At 37.6% G+C, this 21,313-nt stretch overlaps 1 protein-coding gene across 5 annotated transcripts in view; it reads right to left on the bottom strand.

Moving 5' to 3' along the window:
- carmil3 (capping protein regulator and myosin 1 linker 3) overlaps positions 1–21,313 on the bottom strand; it is a 150,951-nt gene that overhangs the window by 98,651 nt on the left and 30,987 nt on the right. For all 5 annotated transcript variants that reach the window (XM_047368548.1, XM_047368545.1, XM_047368546.1 and 2 more), the window contains exons 6-11: positions 17,048–17,142; positions 16,589–16,659; positions 15,350–15,423; positions 5,767–5,842; positions 3,568–3,656; positions 210–304 (exon numbers count right to left, since the gene is read on the bottom strand). In XM_047368548.1, the coding sequence (XP_047224504.1) occupies positions 210–304; positions 3,568–3,656; positions 5,767–5,842; positions 15,350–15,423; positions 16,589–16,659; positions 17,048–17,142 (500 nt within the window). The remainder of the gene's footprint in view (positions 1–209; positions 305–3,567; positions 3,657–5,766; positions 5,843–15,349; positions 15,424–16,588; positions 16,660–17,047; positions 17,143–21,313) is intronic.

The raw sequence follows: 21,313 nt of genomic DNA, 5'->3' as shown, positions 1-21,313 counted from the left end.
AGCCTTTTATCATGAGAACCACTACCAATCAAATACCATGAAAGATGGATGAAAGAAACATTGAGAGAGCAGGAGCCGCAAGGACAGAAATTGATTCTGAATTCTTTGAAAGCAAACAAAAGCTTTGCTCAAGTAATAGCTAAACAACAATAGGATGTTCCCACAGAGAGGAGTCAGTGGGAGGGAGAATAAGTTCATCGAGTCGCTACCTTGGTTGTCAAGTGTGTTATGAGCCAGACTGAGGGAGTGAATCACGGAGGCTGGGTTCTCTGATAAAGCCGACGCCATCTTCTGTGGAAAATCCCTGGAGAGAACAGGGGATAGAGGAAATTGGATTCCCTGGAAAAACTGTAGGTTCCATACTGCTTTCAGCGACTGAATTAATCTGTCACGACTTCTGAGATCACCTTTTTTCATGTACAAGGTCCAAACTATTTTAATAAAGCTGTTGTAACACTGAAGTAGTTTTAAATGCATTTTTCTTTTTTAAAATTGAAGAATACAGTAAAAAGAAGCATTTTAACTGGCATCTGTCCTTGCATTTTATTTTAAAGACCTTTTGCAACAAATTTATTTCTAAGCAATTTTCGCTTTGCATTTCTCATATTGACCCACCTGCAGAGGGATTTGGTTTCAGTTTCTATTATTTCAGTAAGCACAAACAAACTTAATTAAAGCCAAAATAGGAATTAGGTTTAAACTTTGAAACAGTGAAAGCACAGCATCTTAAGGATCAAACATTTCTCACAGAGCTTAAAGTAGGCACGTCACTGTAAGTTATATTTGTCTACGGCTAAAGACTTAACTCAGAAGGAATACTAATGCTCGTCCATGGCTGCTGTTTGCCAACACTTTTGTATAGATCGGTCATCCCCAAGTGCCATTACAAATCAATTACACAATGGTTTTTTTTTTTTTTTTGCAGTGCATCTAAAGGCTTCTGTGTTGTGTTATCTTATGGTCTTCTTGTATCAGACTCTGGACATACATCCCTCTGGACAGAGAAGGTCAAGCAAAGAAAAGTGTCAACAACCTTTCTCAGAAAGGTCATTAGGACTAAATATTTTTTAATAGAAAAAATAGGAAATAATCCTTGCTCTTGCACCTTATGTGCATCACATGCTCAGCTGCAGAACAAAGCTTTAATGCAGATAAACAGGTTCACAGTTTTTCCACTGTTATACCTGATTCACACTTGTGCAAATCTGCACCACTATGGGATATCTTCATATAGAAAGATAAGTAAAAAAAAAAACCTCCATCATTGCCTTCATCCACATCCAATACTGTAGCAGGAATTAAAACCACACAGGTCTGGAAGCAACTTTCAGTTCCTGTTCACCATACCTTTCTTAAAATCCAGCATCAGTTTTGTGGATTTTGGGATGCATTTATTACTGCATGATCAGACTTTGCTCTCATTAACAAACATAATTTCTTCAATGTACCTTTTGGCACACAATGATGTTGCCAGAATGCAAATGATGTTGACAACAGGAAAAGAGGTGCTTAGTTTTAGGTTTGAGAAAATTTGTAGTTTCTACAATTTAAGTGCAAAAGCAAAAAAAATAAAAAATAAATTAAGTTTTTTTTTGTCTAAGCCAGAAGAGGTTACTTCCAAGAAAAAGCTAAGTTTAAGCAAGAAAAATTCAAATCCCATATAACTATTGTAATATGTATTCTACATCAATTATGTTTGCATTGTGGCAAAGTAAACATATCAAACATTTCTTTTTAAATAAGTTTAATGTTGCTTCCAAACCACTGGCCTTTGGTGTAGGTACGGTAATTTGATTTCCAGCAAAGTCAGACTGCCACTGTTTTTTGCTTTTTTGACACATATTTTGAGACACAAGTATTGCAACTTAAATGTGTCATTTATGTTGCACATAGGCACCACTGCTATGAAATGTATTCAAGTGCTTTGCAAATGTGGCTGCAATGATCCAATAACTTTATTTAATCTCATGCTACACTATGCACATGGTTGTCTGTGCTAATGACAATTCAATCAGGGCAACAGAATGTTTGTCAGACAACCTCCAAGAAACTCAATTCAAGCCACAGTACAATGTGAAGCCTGGGCTTTATGCTATGGGGATGTTTCTCATACTATAGTGTTGGGCCTATGCATTGCACATCAGGGATCATGGATCAGTTTGAAGTCATCAAAAAGAAGTCATGTGTCTTATTTTCAAGAGGAAATGCCCTTGAAATGGGTGTCTGAACAGGACAATGACCTCAAACTCACCAGTAAGTGAGGAGAATCATTGGTTTAAATCAAAGTTAACGTTATGGAGTGGCAAGCCTGGATTTTAATGCAATAGAAAACTAGCTGGGATGACATCAAACATGCTGTTTCTGAGGGATATCTTGGAAACAGAGGAACTGTGGAAAGTCCAGTCATCCTGGGATGGAATACCTGTTCAAAGGTGTCAGACGTTACTCAACTCCATGCAACACAGATATGAAGGCGTTGCCAGAAACATTGGTTTAACAACAATATTAATTTGGTGATTTAAAGAAAACCTAAATCTTCAAGCATGTTTTTATTTGTACAGTAAATGTCTGAATTTTAAAGAAAAATGCAGACCAATTTTTTGTGTAGACTATTATTATAATATGTGCATTGGTCCCAATGCATTAATATTTAAGAAGTAAAATCTAGAAAAGATTTTGAGTTTGCTCCCTTTTTAAATGCACTGCTATTACTTTGAACACAATTGCATGTTCGCTAATTGTTCATATGGCATGACTGTGTTTGGATTTATTTAGCTGAGGCAAATGCCTGGCATTTCTAAGGCAAAAAACGCAGAAATAAAAATAAACTATTAGCAGTGCTTGTGCTGTATTTGTTATTCAACAACCCTTTTAGCTAGCATATATAACTGTAATTCATTTTAGGGTGCTAGTGGTTGCCTTTACAAGTGACATAGTTTACTATTCTATTGAAAACATTGTATTGTAGAGCACCTTTTTATTTTTGGAGAACTGGGAGTGTTTTTGGTGCACTGCTACTTCAGACACTATTGTCTTTTCCACTTGAAGAGCATCACTAACACAAAAATGTAAAACCTGCACCTTCATGAGGCTGTAAATTGTTTGCCTGAAGCAGCAAATTCATCTCAATTAACACTAAATGAGAAAAATAACCCGCTAAGTAATAGCAGCCATTTCCTGCAGGGGGACAGTCCTGTCAGGTATTGCTCAGAATTTCTAAACTATTTCAGCTGATAAACACCACATTTGCCATCAAACGACAGGAGGGAGGCTTTATTGGAGCTTTACTGATGAAAGACTGGGGCTAAACAGAGGTAAGAAATGGAAAAGAGGGAGAAGAGACCAGACTGGAAAGGTCAGGCCAATGAAGCAAGGGAGAAGAGTGGGAGAGTGAGGTGAGACACGAGGGGAACTGATAAGATAAAAGGAGAGGGAAAAGAACAGAGCAAAAGGACAGAAAAGAAGGGGTGAAGGAGTGTTCTAGAGGAAACAGAAAAGACAAAATTAGATTCAACTAAAAGAGGCGACAGACTAGGCTGGTCATTTTTCAGGAAAGTGGAAACCTACGCTTTAAGTCCAGCATTGTCCAGTGTGAGCTCCTCCAGACTGTTGGACTTGCTGACTGTGTGCAGAATCTGGTCCAGCACCTCTGACCCCTGATGAAAAATGCAAACAAAATCCGAGGCTGGAGTTTTTTCTAGTGGAAGAAAAGACAAAAACTAGACAGGCTGAATGCATATACTGTATAAGAACTAGAGCAAAGGTAGTAATTTATCTCTAGAATGTATTGTTATTTAAGCAATAATGAAACTGAAAAAGTTATCTTTTCTACTGCTTTTTTGTGAAAGCAGAACGTTTTGGCATTTAAAATGTTAGTTTCAGAAAAGAGGTTGGTGAAAACGAAACTAACTCCAAATTACATCAGTAAAACGTTTATGGTGAGCAGATGAATTTAAAGTTTTCCACAATTCATAATAAAGATGTAATGCGTAGGCTGAAAGTTGACATACTATCCTCTTCAACATTTGCTTTTCGACTTGGATTTTCTTTGCTTGTATGGTCTTAATAATCAGCTGTCACGCTTGGATGCTTTCTCTAACATGATACATTGTAACCAATTCACTCTTACTGAAATCAAGTACCTTAAAAAAATTCAAAGGATGCAAAATGTAGAGTTTAAGCTTCCTACTAAAATAGCTCAATGCAATGCCTCAACTTTGATGTGTAAATCAGAGTTATGTAATACAATGAAGGCTCCAACTATCAGCATGAGGTGTGATACAAGTGTAAAAAAATCTTAATTAGGGGCTTATTTTGGAATGTGTATTAATCAGGAAAGCATCAATGAGATATAATTCATATTTTTGTGCAAACATTTAGATTTGGGTCACCCAACTAAGCAGATATACAATCTGATGCTACATTGGCAAAAAGAGGACATTCAGTTCAGATCAGAATTTTACATGCAGTCATCATGAGCATGAATATCATTAATTTGGAAGTTAAGGTGTTAAGTGTGTTAATGGGAATTTTTTTACTAGTCTTCCGTAACCGTATGTGTGAGGTCAGACACTGATGTTGGACGCGAAGGCCTGGCTTGCACTCTCAACTCTAATTTATCCAAAATGTGTTCTATAGTGTTGACTTCATGACTCTGTGCAGACCACTTAAGTTCTTTCACACCTAACTTGATCATCCATGTCATTCTGGACCTTGTTTTATGCACTGGTGCACAAGAGGCCAAGCCCTACTTCTGAGAAATAACCCTACACCATAACTTTCTCTGCACCAAGTGTTACATATGACACAATGCAGCTCACGGCAACTGGCAAACCCAAAATCTGATGTGTTAGATTGCCAGACAGAAAGGTGTAATTCATGCCTCCATAGAACATGTTTCCACTGCTCTAAAGTCCATATGTAAGGTTTTTACAGCACCTGGTCAGCATGGTCAGACAAGACAAAAGTTGAGCTATTTGGTAACAATTACAAGAAGAAACTGTAAAGTCATGGTGAGGCTTTCAAAAAATGAACCAATTAACCAACACGGTAATGACAACACCATGCTATGGGTCTGTTTCGCTGCCAGCTTTTGCATTAGCAAAGTGGATGGAATAACAAAAAAGAAGGACTACCTCCACATTCTTCAACAATCACTTTAAATCAACAGCTATGTAGATAAACCTGGACACAGTTGGGTGTTAACATACACATCAAAACTGTTGGAATGGATGCAGAAGCTAGCTTGAAGCTTCTGAAACCCACCACCACAACACTGTTAAAAACCTATGGACCACTGTTAGTAGCCAGATCTACCACAACAATCCAACCAATTTAAATGGTCTTTTCCAACATTGCTAAGAAGAGCGGTTGTATAATTAGCTAAAAATATGCCAAGATGTAGTCGAGATGCAACATGCAGGGAGGTTTCTACCCAAATATTAGTAGGATGCATGTACATATTTAGACTTAAGTACAGTATAATTTTGGTCTTGTGTAGATAAGAGAAAACCCATGATAAATTTAATTTGCTTTACCCAATTCTAGTTTTTAGAAATAATTGTATTTGCATATTTGTTTATGGATCAAATTAATCATTAAAGAACACAATTTATTTATTTCTTTATTAATGTTTATTATTTTATTAGTTATGCCCATGATAAGCATACAGTATATAAACTTTAGACATGGTCTGTAAGAATATAATTACAGCATCTGGTAAGAAAGTAAGTAATGGATAAAGATATGAAAAAATAAATATATTACTATGCGCATGTCTTTGCAGTACAGCTTGGTGAACCAGGTGTTGTAGGCAATGGATGCAACAATCACTGCCAAGTCCCTGGAAGAAACACACACAAAAACACACACACAAATTAGAAACAAAATTCAAATGTTTAAATTCACAAACACCATCTGCTCAAAAACATTTGATGTCACCCATCTGTAAATTCACATTATGTTGGGTCAAACTTTTACTTTGCTCGCCGTTTTGTAAAAAAGCAGTTTGTCATTGTGACAGGGAAAACACAATGGCCAGGGTTGCTTTCTTAAAGATGAGTGATGCTGCAGCTGAACTGTGGAGTGGACAAGGAAAAAAAGGAGATGTGGGGATGGATGGATGGGTCAGTGGATTATTTAATAAAACCACACTTTGAATCCGGCTGCAGACCCCAAACACTGCTATATCCACTGTTTTGGACACGGACTGAGCACACAGATCTGCGTGTTTGTGATAAAGGAATGGGGAGGGAGAGTCGTTGAATCCTCCAAGGTCCAACTAGAGCTGTACTGCCTCTGCACCTGCTATACATCATCTGACAAACAAGTAGCAACATATAGGGGCACAAAAAGAAGCACAGAAACTTGGAGAAGAAAGATGCAGAGATAGGGAGAAAAGAATAAAAGAATTATAGAGGGCAAGAAAAGGTTAATTTAGTCACAAAGGGTCCAGTAACCACACACAAATTTCAGATATTCCTGCTGCTCTTGAATAAAACAGCTCCCGGCTGTGTTCCTATTCCATTACCAAACTCAACCACCAGACCAGTCCATTGTGACATACACCTGAGTCCATGATTCTGCCCAAACAGATGGAGCACATGTCAAGGTCCATCATCAACACTGAATCATACTGACAGCATGACATGTACTTTACCTCGGTCTTACTAAGCCCAAGGTTGAAACAGCTGGTCAACTTGTACTCTACATGTTCACAGATATGAGCCCATCAACAGAGATTGTTTTCTTTAAATTAATTAATTAAATTAAGCAAAGGAAGAAGTAAAAATAAAGTTTTTCCAATGGCTCACAAAGATCCCTTTCAAAATGGACAGAGATTCAGAAGAACAGTAAATAGCAGACAGCCTATAAGCTCACTGCACTGAAAGGCAGAGGTTGGAAATGATGCACAAAATGCTCCCAAGCAAGAAGTGAAACCCTTTGTCAGCTTTACCAAGAGGCTAAAAGCTGTGATACTGGCCTAAGGGAGCTCAGTAGTTATCTCGTTGCCTTTATAAACCTATATTTGTTAACTTTCAAATGAAAAAGATAGGTGAACAGGCACCATGCTTAACGTTGGACAAAATTCTCCATCACCTCCACTCATTATATTTCATTCTTTTGCAGTTGTCTTCTCTAAATGCCAAACATCTTGGTCAGGGTAATGAAGGGTCTCTAACTTGTGTAGCTTAATGTAATGATCTAATATTTTTACAATAACCTATGAACTTTCCAATGGAAAGTCATATGACAAGACTGGCAATGGTACTTTGATGCCCCATTTAGAAACCTGTTAGCTTTACGTACTTTAAAAAATGAAAACAAATCATCGTAAATCACATTGGCTTTGAGTGGCTGTCATGGCAGGGTAATTGGACCCATTTTTCCTCAGGTGATTTTTATTTAATCCCTTGAGGGCACTCATCTTATACACCTTGTATGGAGCACTGAATTTGCATCTCAAGATGGATAAGCAATGGTTAAATTTAGAAAAGCTAAATAAATGAGAGGGTGGTGTCAACCCAAAAAGCAACTTGACACAGTAGCACAGAACAATTTTGCAAGACACATACTTTATAGATGTGTTTTCATGAAATTTGCTTAATTTCTTCCCATTTTAGATATGCCAACATGACAAGATAAGAAACACTGTGGCAGCAGCTTAACTTTTTTTTTTTATCAGTTCTGATGTGACTTTGGAGATAAGATGCTCAGGCTTGTTGGAATCAAAGATTCCCTGCAGTATTAAAGTGCTTGCAACCTTTTATGGCAATGAGCTGAGATAATTAATTACAACTGAGTGCATTCCACATGCTTTCTTTTTTGTTGAGCAGCAAACCTTTGGCAAATGTCTAGACTGTGCATCTGTAGGTATACATTTGTAGTGATAAATAAAACAATCAGTAGGATTTACTGGAAATGGCCAATATGATAACCCATGGATATGCTTTAATTTTGCTATAAATCAATGCAAAACTCCAAAACTTTAAACACGTCTCTTTGACAGCAGTGGTGACAAAATTAGGCCTCTGTTACAGTGTTGTCCAGTTGAAGTTCTGTACATACAAACCATGACAATCTAGAAACCTGCATCTGTTAGTACGTGTGCATGCACACAATAAGCATGAGGACTGATTAACATGCCAAGAGTTCTTGAAGCAGATAGGCATAACCATTTTCACAAACACACACAGACCATATTAATGTATGAAAACACAAATTTGACTCGAAATCGCAGTGTTCCCAGCTCTGCAATGAGCTGTCAAGCCACAAAGGCCACACAGAACAGTGACAGGTAGGGTCTGTGACTGACTTAACTGAGAAAAATAGGTCAAAAGTAAATTTAGGAAATGGATAACAAACAGAGATGGGGAGGTTGAAATAGCTGTCCCCTTTCAGTCAACAGCAATAACCAAAGAAGATGTTTGGACGGTTGTCAAAAGAAGAAAAAAAAAGCATCACCCTATCACTCATGGCAACGTGAGTCGAGCTCAGACAGGAGGAGGATTGATGGAATGAAAATGTGCAAAGACAAGGAAGGTGAAAGGAGAGTAGTGCACCACAAATAGGCTCTGGTATGGACAGAGGTGCTCTGAAGTATCGCTTTTTGGACAATTGATTCTTTCCTAACAGTTTGCTCTGGCAATTTGGAGAAGCAGCACTGAGTTTAAGGAACCAATGCGTTAAAGGAAGACATTCAGTATTCAGTTTGCATGCAAAGCTCTCAAGATAGCCCTGATGTGGTTTTGTTTTCCCTCAATGTTATGAGTGAAGTGAGAGAAGAGGTGGAATAGGAGGAGTTAGGATTTCATCTGCCAAGCAGCGGCCTCAGAGCAGAACTGGAGCGTATCTCTGAAGTTATCTTAGCTGACTGCAGGGGGGTTTTTAGGGTCTCATAACATTGGGGGCTTCAGCCCAAATCCAAAATATTTAGATTTCAATAAGACAATTTATAGGTAATTTACAATTAAAATAATGTAGGACATATTGTACCAGTTCTCTGTCTCGGCTGGTTTTCCGAATGTAAATAATTGTCAATCAAACAAAAAAGTATTGCAATAATTTTACTTTTCATGTTTGTTAGACGCTGAATGAAGGACAAGGAAAAACTGAGTTTAGGCCTGAAGAAAAACCATTTTGCTGAAGCAAATAATGACACATTTTGAGGTATTTAGGAAAATAAATGAATCTGAATTTTTGCTGACAAAAAGTTTTTCTTAAACTCAGAGATGTTTACTATGGGCCAGATAAATGTGCTTCTTTTCTCATCTACATAATCACCTTTTTTAAACATTACATTCTAATCAAAGTGTTCCACTCCTGAGGCTCCATTGTCTTTATTTCTGTATTTCAAAAACGGAAAATGGGATAACGTTGATTTTCCTCAATCTTAGTCATATGGTAAAATCCTAAAACACATTTATTTTATTATGGCAAGAGCTTTTGAAACATTTTATTAAAATTGTTCCTTCTTTTATGAACTTGTTCTATTTTACCACCAAAATAATAAAAGAAACATTTTACAACAGTCTTTTGTTCTGCACTGAACATGTGAGACCTTAGAGCAGTTCTTACTATTTAACACTTTGAGAGGAAATGGTGTTAAGTTGTGGTGTATAAAATATAACATAGAGCCTCATCCTGGACCTCATCAGTACTAATATTACAGTTATTAATAACCGTATACATATGGTAAGTATGTCTCACCTTCAGTAAAACTGTATCCTTGTTAAATTAGTTTAGTTTATATAATATTACATGTGTAATTCAGAAAAATAAAATAGTTAACTAATCAATGGTCCACCTGTGATTAATTGCTATGATTTATTTCTTAACTATACTGCATATTTCAGAGCTGTATGTCTAGAATCAACACAGGAGATGTGAAAGAGAACATGGAGGCTTACTTTTGTACTTTCTACTACGTCTTACTGGAACCAGGAGATATTTTCCTGGTTTATTGAGCAACACTTTTTTCTGTCTACATGTAGAACTGGACTATAAGACTGGCTGCAGAAATGAGATGCAATGTGATGATCTGAAGGACCTTTTAATGTGTTCAGCTGCGTTAGGATTAAATGCTTTTATTTTGACTGAAGTAAAGGACCAGATATTTTCACATTATGATGCAAATCCCGCTAGAAGCTCACAGAGAAGGTTGCTACTGTTTTCTATCACAGCCACATCATTTAACTTCACTTGTAGCTCAGGTGAAAGTCCCTCATCATGACCCTGATGATGCGCATTAGAGTGAACCTCCACCTCATGTCTTGCTGGGTGAATCAGTGATTAGCTGTAACTTACAATTAGCCCATTCTGAGTCAGCATTTAGGTTTTACCGCTACCTTCAGCTTGGGTTGTACCGCTCTGCTTCCACCTGTTCCTGAACACACACACACACACACACCAGGCTTCCTCTCTCCGGTTGGCTCCGCGGTGGCTCTGAAATGAGCCCTCTTTGAGCCGCTCAGTGTAACTTTTCAGGTAATGAAGGAGGCAGGTCGACCTGGAGGAAACTGCTCTTCTGGACTTCTCCAGAATGGAGTTCGTCTCTAGCTGTGTGGGTAGTTGCGAATTTGTGGTGCTGCGAGTGTGCACATAAGTATTTTTTGTCTTCTTCTTTTAACTCGTTGTCAGGTTAGGTGGAGCGGGATGTGATTATATGGAACACAATTGAAAAAATCTGATTGTTTTTAAATAAAAAATGTGAAGTCCAATGCCATTTTGTGGCTGCATCTTTTTAATACTTCTAAATTTCTTCTATCAAGAAGTCCGGGGCCATTCAGAAAACATCTGGGGCTTCCGCCCCAGAAGCCCAGGTCTAACTACGCGCCTGGCTGACTGTCATGACCACTTGTTTTGTACACACTGATGCAACACATAGTGACATGTATAGTTTTTGTGAATTACCACAGAAAATCTGATGCAGACATCTTCATCTCACTAATAAGGATCAACTAAAATGTGAAAATGGGACAGATGTAAGAAAGACCAAAAGTAAGCGGAGGTTTTGGCTGCTAGTATGAAGACCAAAAGAATCATGACTCACTGCTGAACCATATTTCTATATCCGGCTTTATCATTTATCAGCTTACAGTATCTTTAAACGAAATTCAAACCTATTAATCTTTTTCAAATGTCATATTCTAATCACAAACCTGATGGTGTTTTACAGGGATTTCATGGCATAAACCAACACAAGGTAGTTACATAATTATAAACTGGCATGGTACATGACAGTTTTACATTTAATATAGAAAAGTGTTGCATGGAAAGGTATTCAGCCACTTTCACTCTGATAGCCATAGTTAAAATCAGACGTTAGTTACTTACTAGAGTCCACCTGTGTGTAATTTAATCGAAGTATGCATTTGGCTGTTCTGTGAAGGCCTCAGAGGATTGTTAGAGAACATTAGTGAGCAAACAGGATAATAAAGATAAAAAAACACAGCAGATACAATACAGACCAAAGGTTTGGACACAACTTCTCTTTCAAAGAGTTTTCTTTATTTTCATGACTATGAATATTGTAGCTTCACACTGAAGGCATCAAAACTATGAATTAACACATAGTTTTGTGTGGAATTATATACTGAACAAAAAAGTGTGAAACAACTGAAAATATGTCTTATATTCTAGGTTCTTCAAAGTAGCCACCTTTTGCTTTGATTACTGCTCCACACACTCTTGGCATTCTGTTGATGAGCTTCAGGAGGTAGTCACCTGAAATGGTTTTCACTTCACAGGTGTGCCGTCAGGTTTAATAAGTGGGATTTCAAGCCTTATAAATGGGGTTGGGACCATCAGTTGTGTTGTGCAGGAGGTGGATACAGTACACAGCTGATAGTCCTACTGAATAGACTGTTAGAATTTGTATTATGGCAAGAAAAAAGCAGCTAAGTAAAGAAAACGAGTGGCCAGTAATCAAAGCAAAAGGTGGCTACTTTGAAGAACCTAGAATATAAGACATATTTTCAGTTGTTTCACACTTTTTTGTTCAGTATATAATTCCACATGTGTTAATTCATAGTTTTGATACCTTCAGTGTGAAGCTACAATATTCATAGTCATGAAAATAAAGACAACTCTTTGAATGAGAAGGTGTGTCCAAACTTTTGGTCTGTACTGTATGTCAGGGATGAGGTTGTGGAGACCTTTAAAGCAGGGTTAGGTTACAAAACAATATCCCAAGGCTTGAACATCTCATGGATCACTGTTCATCTATTCATCAGAAAATGGCAAAAATATTGTACAACTGTAAGAAATTCCTTCTATCTAAACTGAAAGGACAGACAAGGAAAACTTTAATAACAGAAGAAGCTAATAGGACCAAGGTAACTGGAAAAGCAGCAGAAATTCATAGCTCACACAGGAGAATCCGTTGAAAAGGGTGCTCTGGTCAGATTAGACCAAAACTAAACTTTCTGGCTTACATGAAAAATGCTACGATGAAAACAAACTGTGCACATCACCCTGGACATACTATCCCCATTGTGATGGCACCATGATGCTGTGGGGAGGCTTTTCTTCTGCAGTGATGATGAATCTGGTCAGGTAAGATACAGAGATGTAAATACTGGTATTGCTAGAAGAAAACCTGTTAGAGGCTGCACAAAATGCACAAAAAAAAAAGACTGGGGCACAAGGTCATCTTCCAGCAGGACAACGACCTTAAACATACAGTCTGAGCTGTAATGGAATGGTTTAGATCAAAGCATTAATGTGTTGCAATGGCCTAGTCAAAGTCCTGGCCTAAACCAAATGGAGAATCTGTAGCAAGACTTAAAAATAAATGTTGCTTGAGCTGATTTCTAAAGAAGAATGGCCACATTTCTCTGTCCCTAGATTTGCAAAGCTGGGAGCTAAAGGCGGCCTTTAAAGTACTCAGGGGGGCCTGAAATGAGCGACACACCTTTTAGATTTTACTGTATAAAACATTTTGAAAACCATGTAACCTTTAATTTCCACCTTACAATTCTGTGTGCTTTGCATCAGTCTACTACATGCAATTTCTATAGAATACTGTACTGTACTATAGAATATTGGGAGCGTTGCTGAAAAAACAAAAACGAGCCTGAGTGAACTTTTCAGAACAAAACCTTTAGAAAACAAAAGATCAATGAGGAAGTCTAAATTTGTCAAATGCATATCAGTTGTCAAATCATTTCAGGATCAACAAGACTCATGAAAATGTACATTCTCTCCAATATCTGAGTTAAGAAACAAGATACTTAAAAAGGCAGGAAGGAAGTGAGCACATGTCATCTTGCAGAAGTTGGAGCCCTTGATTCTGCCTCTGACAAGCATATCATTCCCCTTCTGTGTTCTAGGATTAGATTAAAAATACTCTTCTGTCATGTGAAGTGACAGCTGATGAGATGCTGTGTACCATCTGGGAAATACTTGTGTTCCAAAGCCATGATGCACAATGACAAAGGAGTAGTTTTGCAAAACAAAAGTTCAGTCAAAGTATTAGAGCAAAATTGCATTCTAATACTTTTAGGTCTGTAATCCTGAGTAACAGATTTGATATAAAACAATAACTGAAATTTATTGTGTTGCGGGTACAAGAGATTTTCAGTCCCAGTTCACTTTGTTTGGAAATATTTTTGCCTACAATCTATACTCGCTTATGTGTTTCTTATGTGTAACAAAATAAAGTGTCCAGAGTTAGTCACATCACAGGAAAGTTCATTATTAACCACTGAGACAAACGTAATTAATTAACATGATTGCTAGGCACATTTGGTTGGGTTTCAAACAAAACAAACGAGTAGTGATCTCTGTTTGAAAATGCAGGGGCGGTGTCTGCTGAGGACACTGACTGACAGATATCAGACCACCTTACTAACAGGGCAAACAGTAGAAAGGTTTGTTTTTAAAGACTAACGTTACAGTAGAATTACAAATAAACAAAGCGTATGTATAATATTTCTGACACATTCTACATTACTCAAAGAATAAATTTGACATTTTGAGGTAGATATGAGGTAGAAATGTGTAAATCTCAAATCATTCATGACCCTGATGGTTATTGAGTTCTATATTGAGCTATTCAGGTAAATATCATGACTGAAAGTCGTGTCGTGAGTACAGACAGTATCTCTTATGCTTTACGAGTAAAAGTACAAAAAACCAGACATAGATTTCAATCCTGCTTTTTTTTTTTAAACCAGGTAGTCGCAGCATCATGCTATGGGGATGCAACATGTGGCCTGAAGGTGTTCTGGTTAGATGGGCCACAAGGTGAACTTTTTTGTCCGACATGTAAAACACTATGTGTCAGAGAACTAACACTGCATTTTACTCTGAACACAACATCAACTCTGTGAAACATAGAGGTGGTAGCATAATGCTGTAAAATTATTATTTTTTTTTTATCACCAGATACAGAAAAGCTGATCCGAGTTGATGGGAGGATGGATGGAGCTAAAAACAGGGCAATCCTGGAAGAAAACCTACTAGAGGCTACAAAAGGCCTGAGACTGGAGCGAAGGTTCATCTTCTAGCAGGACAGCGTCTCTAAACCAGAGGTACAAGGGTTTAGATCAAAGCAAATTCATGTGTTAGAATAGTCCAGTCCAGCCCAAAATCCAAATGAGAATTTGTGGCAAGACCTGAAAATGTATGATCCCATACGCTGTCCATCTAGACCTGGTTGACACGTACCTGAGAAGACCTGCAGCTGTAACTGCAATGAAGAGTAGCCTAAATCAGCCACTAAACACAATTTTATTTCTAAATCTTTAATATTTTGGTAAGCAATTACTGTTCACAACATTTAATGTTTTCTTTGTCCGGACCCAGTGTATAATGTAAGCAAATGCACTGCAATGATAAAAGACTTTTAGAGGATCACTTGAGGAATTAATTAAACATTTTGAGGCAGTTAAAAAGATATTTGCAAATCTCAAACCATTCATGACCTTGATGGTTAATCACTTCTACACTGTGTCCTTCAGCTGCAACTCTTGAGTGACTGAGATATGTTTAAGTACGTGCATGTACTGTGAGGACGAAAAAGAAAACTAGGCTGAGGTTTATTTTGCAATCTGACAGTGTGCAACCCACAGAAAGCCAGACATCCACTGCTATATAGAACTGACAAGTATCAAATGTGTTTGTTATCTTATTCTATTACTAAATGGCCCTTGGTGGAGTTGTAAACAACCTGCATTTATTCATCACTTTGGCCTGATTTTCTGTGCAACATGTCAGACTCAATGGGCTGGAGAAATGTGGTGCCGTTGTCAAAGTTTGGCTCAAGGTAATGTTGTTCTTTGAAACAGTAGAACCCAGTGAGCTCTGATGAGTGGGCTGTTGCTAAAAGTTTAGGCAAGTGTGTCACCTGCTGTCAAGATGGCTGAAGTCCAGTAGGTTGAACTCCCGGTTGTCCTGAGAGTGATAGATTGTGTCAACGTCCTAAAACAACAGAAAAAGAAACATGTGAATCTCAAGAAATTCTAATATTATTAATATTATTATTATTCGTCCTCAGTTGCCTTAATAGCAGCTTTCAGCTTGTTTGCATTGTTCTCTCATCTTCCTCCTGACTGGCCAGACCAGTTTTCTGGCCTATGAAGCACAGTATTACCATGGTCATTAAATCAGACATTGATACATTTGGCAGGGTGGGCAGGTGGCAAGTCCTACTGGAAAATGAATTTAGTCTCTCCATAAAGCTGGTTAGTTGAGAGAACCAGGAAGTTCTCAAAAATGTCCTGGTAGACAGCTGCACTGAATTTGACCTTAAAACAAACACGGTTGACCAACAGTAGCAGATGGCATGGCTCCTCAAATCATTATAGACTGTGTAAACTTCAAACTGGACCTCAAGCAGCATGGATTATGTCCCTCTCCACTCTCCCTCCAGACTCTGGAGCACAAATGAAATGCAAAATTTACTTTAATCTAAAAAAAGGACTTTGGCCCACTGACCAACAGTCCAGGCTCTTTTCTCTTTATCCAAAGTAAGATGCTTCTGACACTTCTTTGTCTCTGCTTTGGGAGTAAATTTACACAGAGAATGGGTCGGTTGTCCTGGATATGTTTGTGTGTGGTGGCTCTTGAAGCCCTGACTCCAGCTGTATTGCACAACTTATAAATCTCCCACAAACTGTTGATTCGGCTTTGCTTCCCTTTCCTCTCAACACTGTTATTATCCCTGCTTGTGCACTTTTTTCTAGCAACATTTTTCCTTTCACTCAACTTTCTATTAATTTTCTTGGATTCAGCACTCTGAACGCCCACCTTCTTTAGCAGTGAACTTTAGTGGCTTACTCTCCTCACAGAATATCAAGTTAGCAGTCTTCTTCATGACTGTTTATAACATAAGATTTCTGGGTTAGAAATCCTCCTTGGTTTTATGTAATCAAATTTTCTGAGAATCAAACATCATCTCTCAAAATGTAAAACTCTAACAAACCTAAATGAGTTTCAGCATTTCACCGACTGACCAACTACTGAAATAATTTTACTTTTTGATGATATTCAAATTTTTTGAGATGCATTACAATGTACTTCATCAGTGTTGCTCATATAGGACAACAAGCAAGTATCTAAAGTAGAACCAATATGGTCTGCTCACCCACTGCACTTCTTCTTTGCAGCCGATTCCATTGTAGTCACAAAGGGCAGCATATGTCTCAGAAAAACCACCTGAAATGATGAGGAGATAAATCAACGTCCGCTTAAAAAAAAGCTACATAAAAATCTCAGCAAATCAGAAACAGCCAAGGTGCAATACAAATAGTTTGGAGAAAGATAAAAACAAATCTGGGAGTGTGTGAGACTGAGATGGGCTGCACCGAGGTGAGATGAAAGCCCAGAACAACATCTTCAAAGAGCTCTTCATGAAGATTAGGAGGATTACAAGCCAAAAAAAGCAAGAAGAGCAACTTTTGGCCTCTGACCCACTTAAGGAAAAGTCCCCAAAAAAAGTTTTTCTTATAGTGTCTGTGTCAGTGTGGGGAAATGGACTCTCAAGTGCTGAAATTCTTGATCTCTAACTGTGTGCATATGTGTGAGAGAAGGATAGAGGACTAACCACAGGTTTTAGGAGGCTCTAAGGATGATTCAGAGTTGGGTGAAAACTTATGGCTGCCATCAGGCAGGTCTCCTTCTGCTCGACAAATAGGAGGACTGAAAAGAAAGAGAAAGAAGTTGTTCAGCTGTGCACTAATCTACTAGAAGATCATGTTGAGCTAAGCTCTCAGTGATAAAACCAACAGCGGGTGTTAGGTAGGTGCATGTTTACCTTCTTTTCTGTCATATAGCCATGCGTTACTATATAAAAATGTGATCATTACAAAAGCAGAAAAGATTAGTTTTTGATGTCTAAGAAATTACATAAATAGGTAAGGATCACCTGATGTTATTAGGTGAGTGTGTCCAAAGGTTGGACTTGCATAAGATCCATCTAATTATTTATAGTGCCATGAAAATGTATTTGCCCCCTTACAGATTTCTTATCTTTTTGCTTTTTTTGTCACACTTGAATACTTCAGATTTTGGGCAACAATGGTTTTTGCCTTGGAGCCTCCCTTGCATGCCATTTTCTCCGAGTCTCTTTGTTTTTGGTTAAATCATGAACACTGCCAACTGAGGCAGGTGAAGTCTCCAGGGCTTTAGATGTTCTTCTGGATTTTTTGTGATCTCCTGAATGTGTTGTCAGTGCACTCTTGGAGTAATTTTGGTAGGCTGACCACTCTTGAGAAAGTTCATAAGGAGTACCAAAGCCTAAGAAATGACTTTGTAATCCTTTTCCTGACTGATGAATGTCAATGACTTTGACAATAGATCAGCGCATGTGTTGATTTTCAATATATTTTAGCCTACTTCATATCATAGCCGGAAACTGGAAAATTTGTTTCTGGAGAGATATGCAGATTTTAAAATATATATTGGTATTTTTCATTTAAGTTTGAGTTTTGATTATTTTTTGTAGGCTAGTAGTTATCCCCAGACTTTGATGTTCAGTTTGACAGATTTCTAGTTTCTTTTAAAGTGAAAGATTGTTCAGTCAGCCAATCAGATCAGTAAACAGCAGTGCTATAACTACTATTATAACTTTTAATAACATTATTTAACATGCTGAGGGCTCAACCCTACAAGGAAAGTCGTAAGGAGCAGGAAAGCGAGGGAGAAAGCTTTTTTTTTTATGTCCCCCTGCAGGAATTACTCTCAAAGATTTTCCTGTTTATGGTCCCCCACAAATTAAAAAGGGATTTCTGCCCCCGCTTCATATTGTCAAGCAGGTTCAGTAATCAGGCCAGGGCATGTTGAATGAAACTGAACCCAAAAATGTGGTTAATCAAAGTTAATATTATGTCTTCAGATAGGACCAAGGGTAGGTCCAGCAAAAATAGAAGAAATCTGCAAGGGAGCAGTAATTTGTTTAATGGCACTGTACATTTAGCAGATTAAGTCAGCTGTAAACCACTGCGTCTGATTGTGAATGTACACAATGCATTGAAGAAATATGCTCATAACTCTTCTGGCATCAAGTCATTGTAAACTGATAGGCAAAGGGGGATTGAATGAGTCATGTGTCTTTCACCAAAAGTCAATATTGGAATGGATTCATACCACAGCTGCTAAAACTGTTGTCTTATAAATACTCAATTTTACATGTTAGCTAGGATCACGTACTTATAGAAATGCACCAAGATATCAGCAGATGACTGGAATCTGTATATTTTCATGCTGAGCAGCCATAACCATTAATCAGCCAGCAGGAAACTCAAAAATCATATTTGCGGTCAGCGAAGGAACCACACCAGAGTGCTAAATCCACAGCAATCAGAGTTGAAGTCGGTATTGAGGGAGAAAGACCTAAAACCGCCTTTAAAATTGTCTAATTTCAGTCAATGAGGTATTTAAAAATAAGGTCAGAAAAAGCACAAATGCTATGTAAAAGAAAAATATGTCTGCTGTACATTTAGGCTGCTGCTTTTAAACAGGAAGTGAGACTTCAGCAGACAACAGGAAGGCTGGACACATTACAACAAAGTTGCTCTGTCAGTGTAGCCTCCAGATCAAATTATTCAACCACAAAAATGAGATTTAATGGTAATCCCTCCAGTAGTCTATATAGCATTTATTTTAAAACCCGCAGTGCTAGGACACTCACACAGGTCATTTCCAAGAGGACCTATGAATGAAAGTCATGTAGATTTAGTTGCAAGTTGGCCAAAATGAACAGAATGTTCTGTAAATGACCCCCATTTCTTTTCAAAGCTGTGCTCAAAGATCTGGCATAAGGCAGCTCTTAAGCTTTAGAGCAACCTGCCCATTTATTGCTGGGCAGGCTTCTGCTATTAGTAATAACACCAATAATGCATTCTCTTTTATGGCTGAGTTACATAAGCACACCAAAAGACCATTTTAACTAACATGGGCTTATGTACAAAACAACACAGCTAGGCTCCATAATGTATTTAAGATTATTATACTGTCCTATTTTTGCTGGGAACGATGCTTCTTTGCAGCATGCTCTCTTTTGTTCATTATAGCTACTTTAGACCGAGCCAAGATGCGTCTGAGCATCTACAAAGCGGAAGCTGCTTATGACATTGCTTTGGTCATTAATAAATAAATAGTATAAAACAGAATTGGATCCCTGATATGCTGGCTGGCAACTTAAAAGCAAATGCTTCTACTACTATTGGTTCTTTTCTGAAAACTGGTACCTATTATGTAGAAATGTATAAGGACAGGGACTATAAAAACATCACACACATAATGCTGCACTGAAAGGAACATGACTTTGTTTCAGTACAACAGAGAGCATGAGTGGGATTCTAGGGAAACTTAAAAGTCCATTGCGTTGCAAAACTATTCATACCCCTATAATCTTTTCACATTATGTCACATTTCAGACACAATCTTCAAAGTTTTGTTTTGGAATTTTGTGTGACTGACCAAAAAAAGGTAATGCCTAGTTCAGAAAGAACAAGACAAGTGGTTTTTAAATGTTTTTACAGATAAAAATCTGAAAAGTGTGGTGTGTATTTGTATTCGGTTTCCTTGAGTAAATGCTGTGTAGAACAACATTTACAGCAGCAAGTCTTTGGCAGAGTAAGACTTCTTTCCAAAATAGCTCAACCTCTGTCAAGTTTGGATGAAGAGCGTCTGTGATCATCCGTTTTCAAGTCTTACCAGAGATTTTCTGGATGCATGTAGGTGTGAACTATGATGGTACCATTGTAACATATTGAATATGCTTTATCTAAACCAGGTGTGTTAAATGTACAGCCCTGGGACATCTGATTTTGTTTTACGGCCAAGAACTGTACAAAGCAGTCGATGCAGATGAAGACCTTTTGTATTTTTACAAACAAATTAAAATCTTCTCTAAATTGAAAAAGCTGTTTCAAACAATTTTTTTGCTTTCTTTTTAATTTCATAGGAAGGACCATGGTAGGTTTCATAGGTTTAAGGACCATGGTATCCATGCTTTTAATTGGCCAGCAAACTCGCCTGACCTTAACCCCATAGAAAATCTATGGGGTATTGTGAAGAGGAAGATGCAATACGCCAGAGCCAACAATTCAGAAGAGCTGAAGGCCACTATCAGAGCAACCTGGGCTTTCATAACACCCGAGCAGAGCCACAGACTGATCGACTCCATGCCACGCCGCATTGCTGCAGTAATCCAGGCAGAAAGAGCCCCAACTAAGTATTTAGTGCTCATACTTTTCATGTTCATAGTTTTCAGTTGGCCAACATTTCTAAAAATCATTTTCTGTATTGGTCTTATGTAAAATTCAAATTTTGTGAGATACTGAATATGGGTTTTTTATTAGTTGTCAGTTATAATCATCAAAATTAAAAGAAATAAACATGTGAAATATATCAGTCTGTGTGTAATGAATGAATATAATATACAAGTTTCACTTGAATGGAATTACAGAAATAAATCAATTTTTTCATGATATTCTAGTTTTATGACCAGCACCTGTATAGTGTTTCACATGTGAACATAATTTGCCTTTTGCGTCACGATAGCAAATTGCACTACTTCGTTTAAAATATCAACAAAATACTTTAGAGTTTATGATCATAACATCACATATTGTAAAAAAATAAAGGGGTAAGAATACTTTACTGTATGCAGCTAATGTCAAGTTGTACCTGGTTTATTTTTTTTTTAAAGGATTACAACATCATGCTGTGTTTTCAGCACACACCATGCTTAATCCTGTTTGTCAACAAACCACGCACACCCAGCCACATTCATGACCTTAATCCTTACCTTATCACCACAATCATCAGGTGTGAGCTATTTTTACACCACCTGCATTTTTCACTT

Source organism: Girardinichthys multiradiatus, chromosome 6 (assembly GCF_021462225.1).
Source record: "Girardinichthys multiradiatus isolate DD_20200921_A chromosome 6, DD_fGirMul_XY1, whole genome shotgun sequence".
NCBI lineage: Eukaryota > Metazoa > Chordata > Actinopteri > Cyprinodontiformes > Goodeidae > Girardinichthys > Girardinichthys multiradiatus.
Note: the sequence above shows the minus strand (reverse complement) of the source record. Positions and strands in the feature narration are given on the sequence as shown.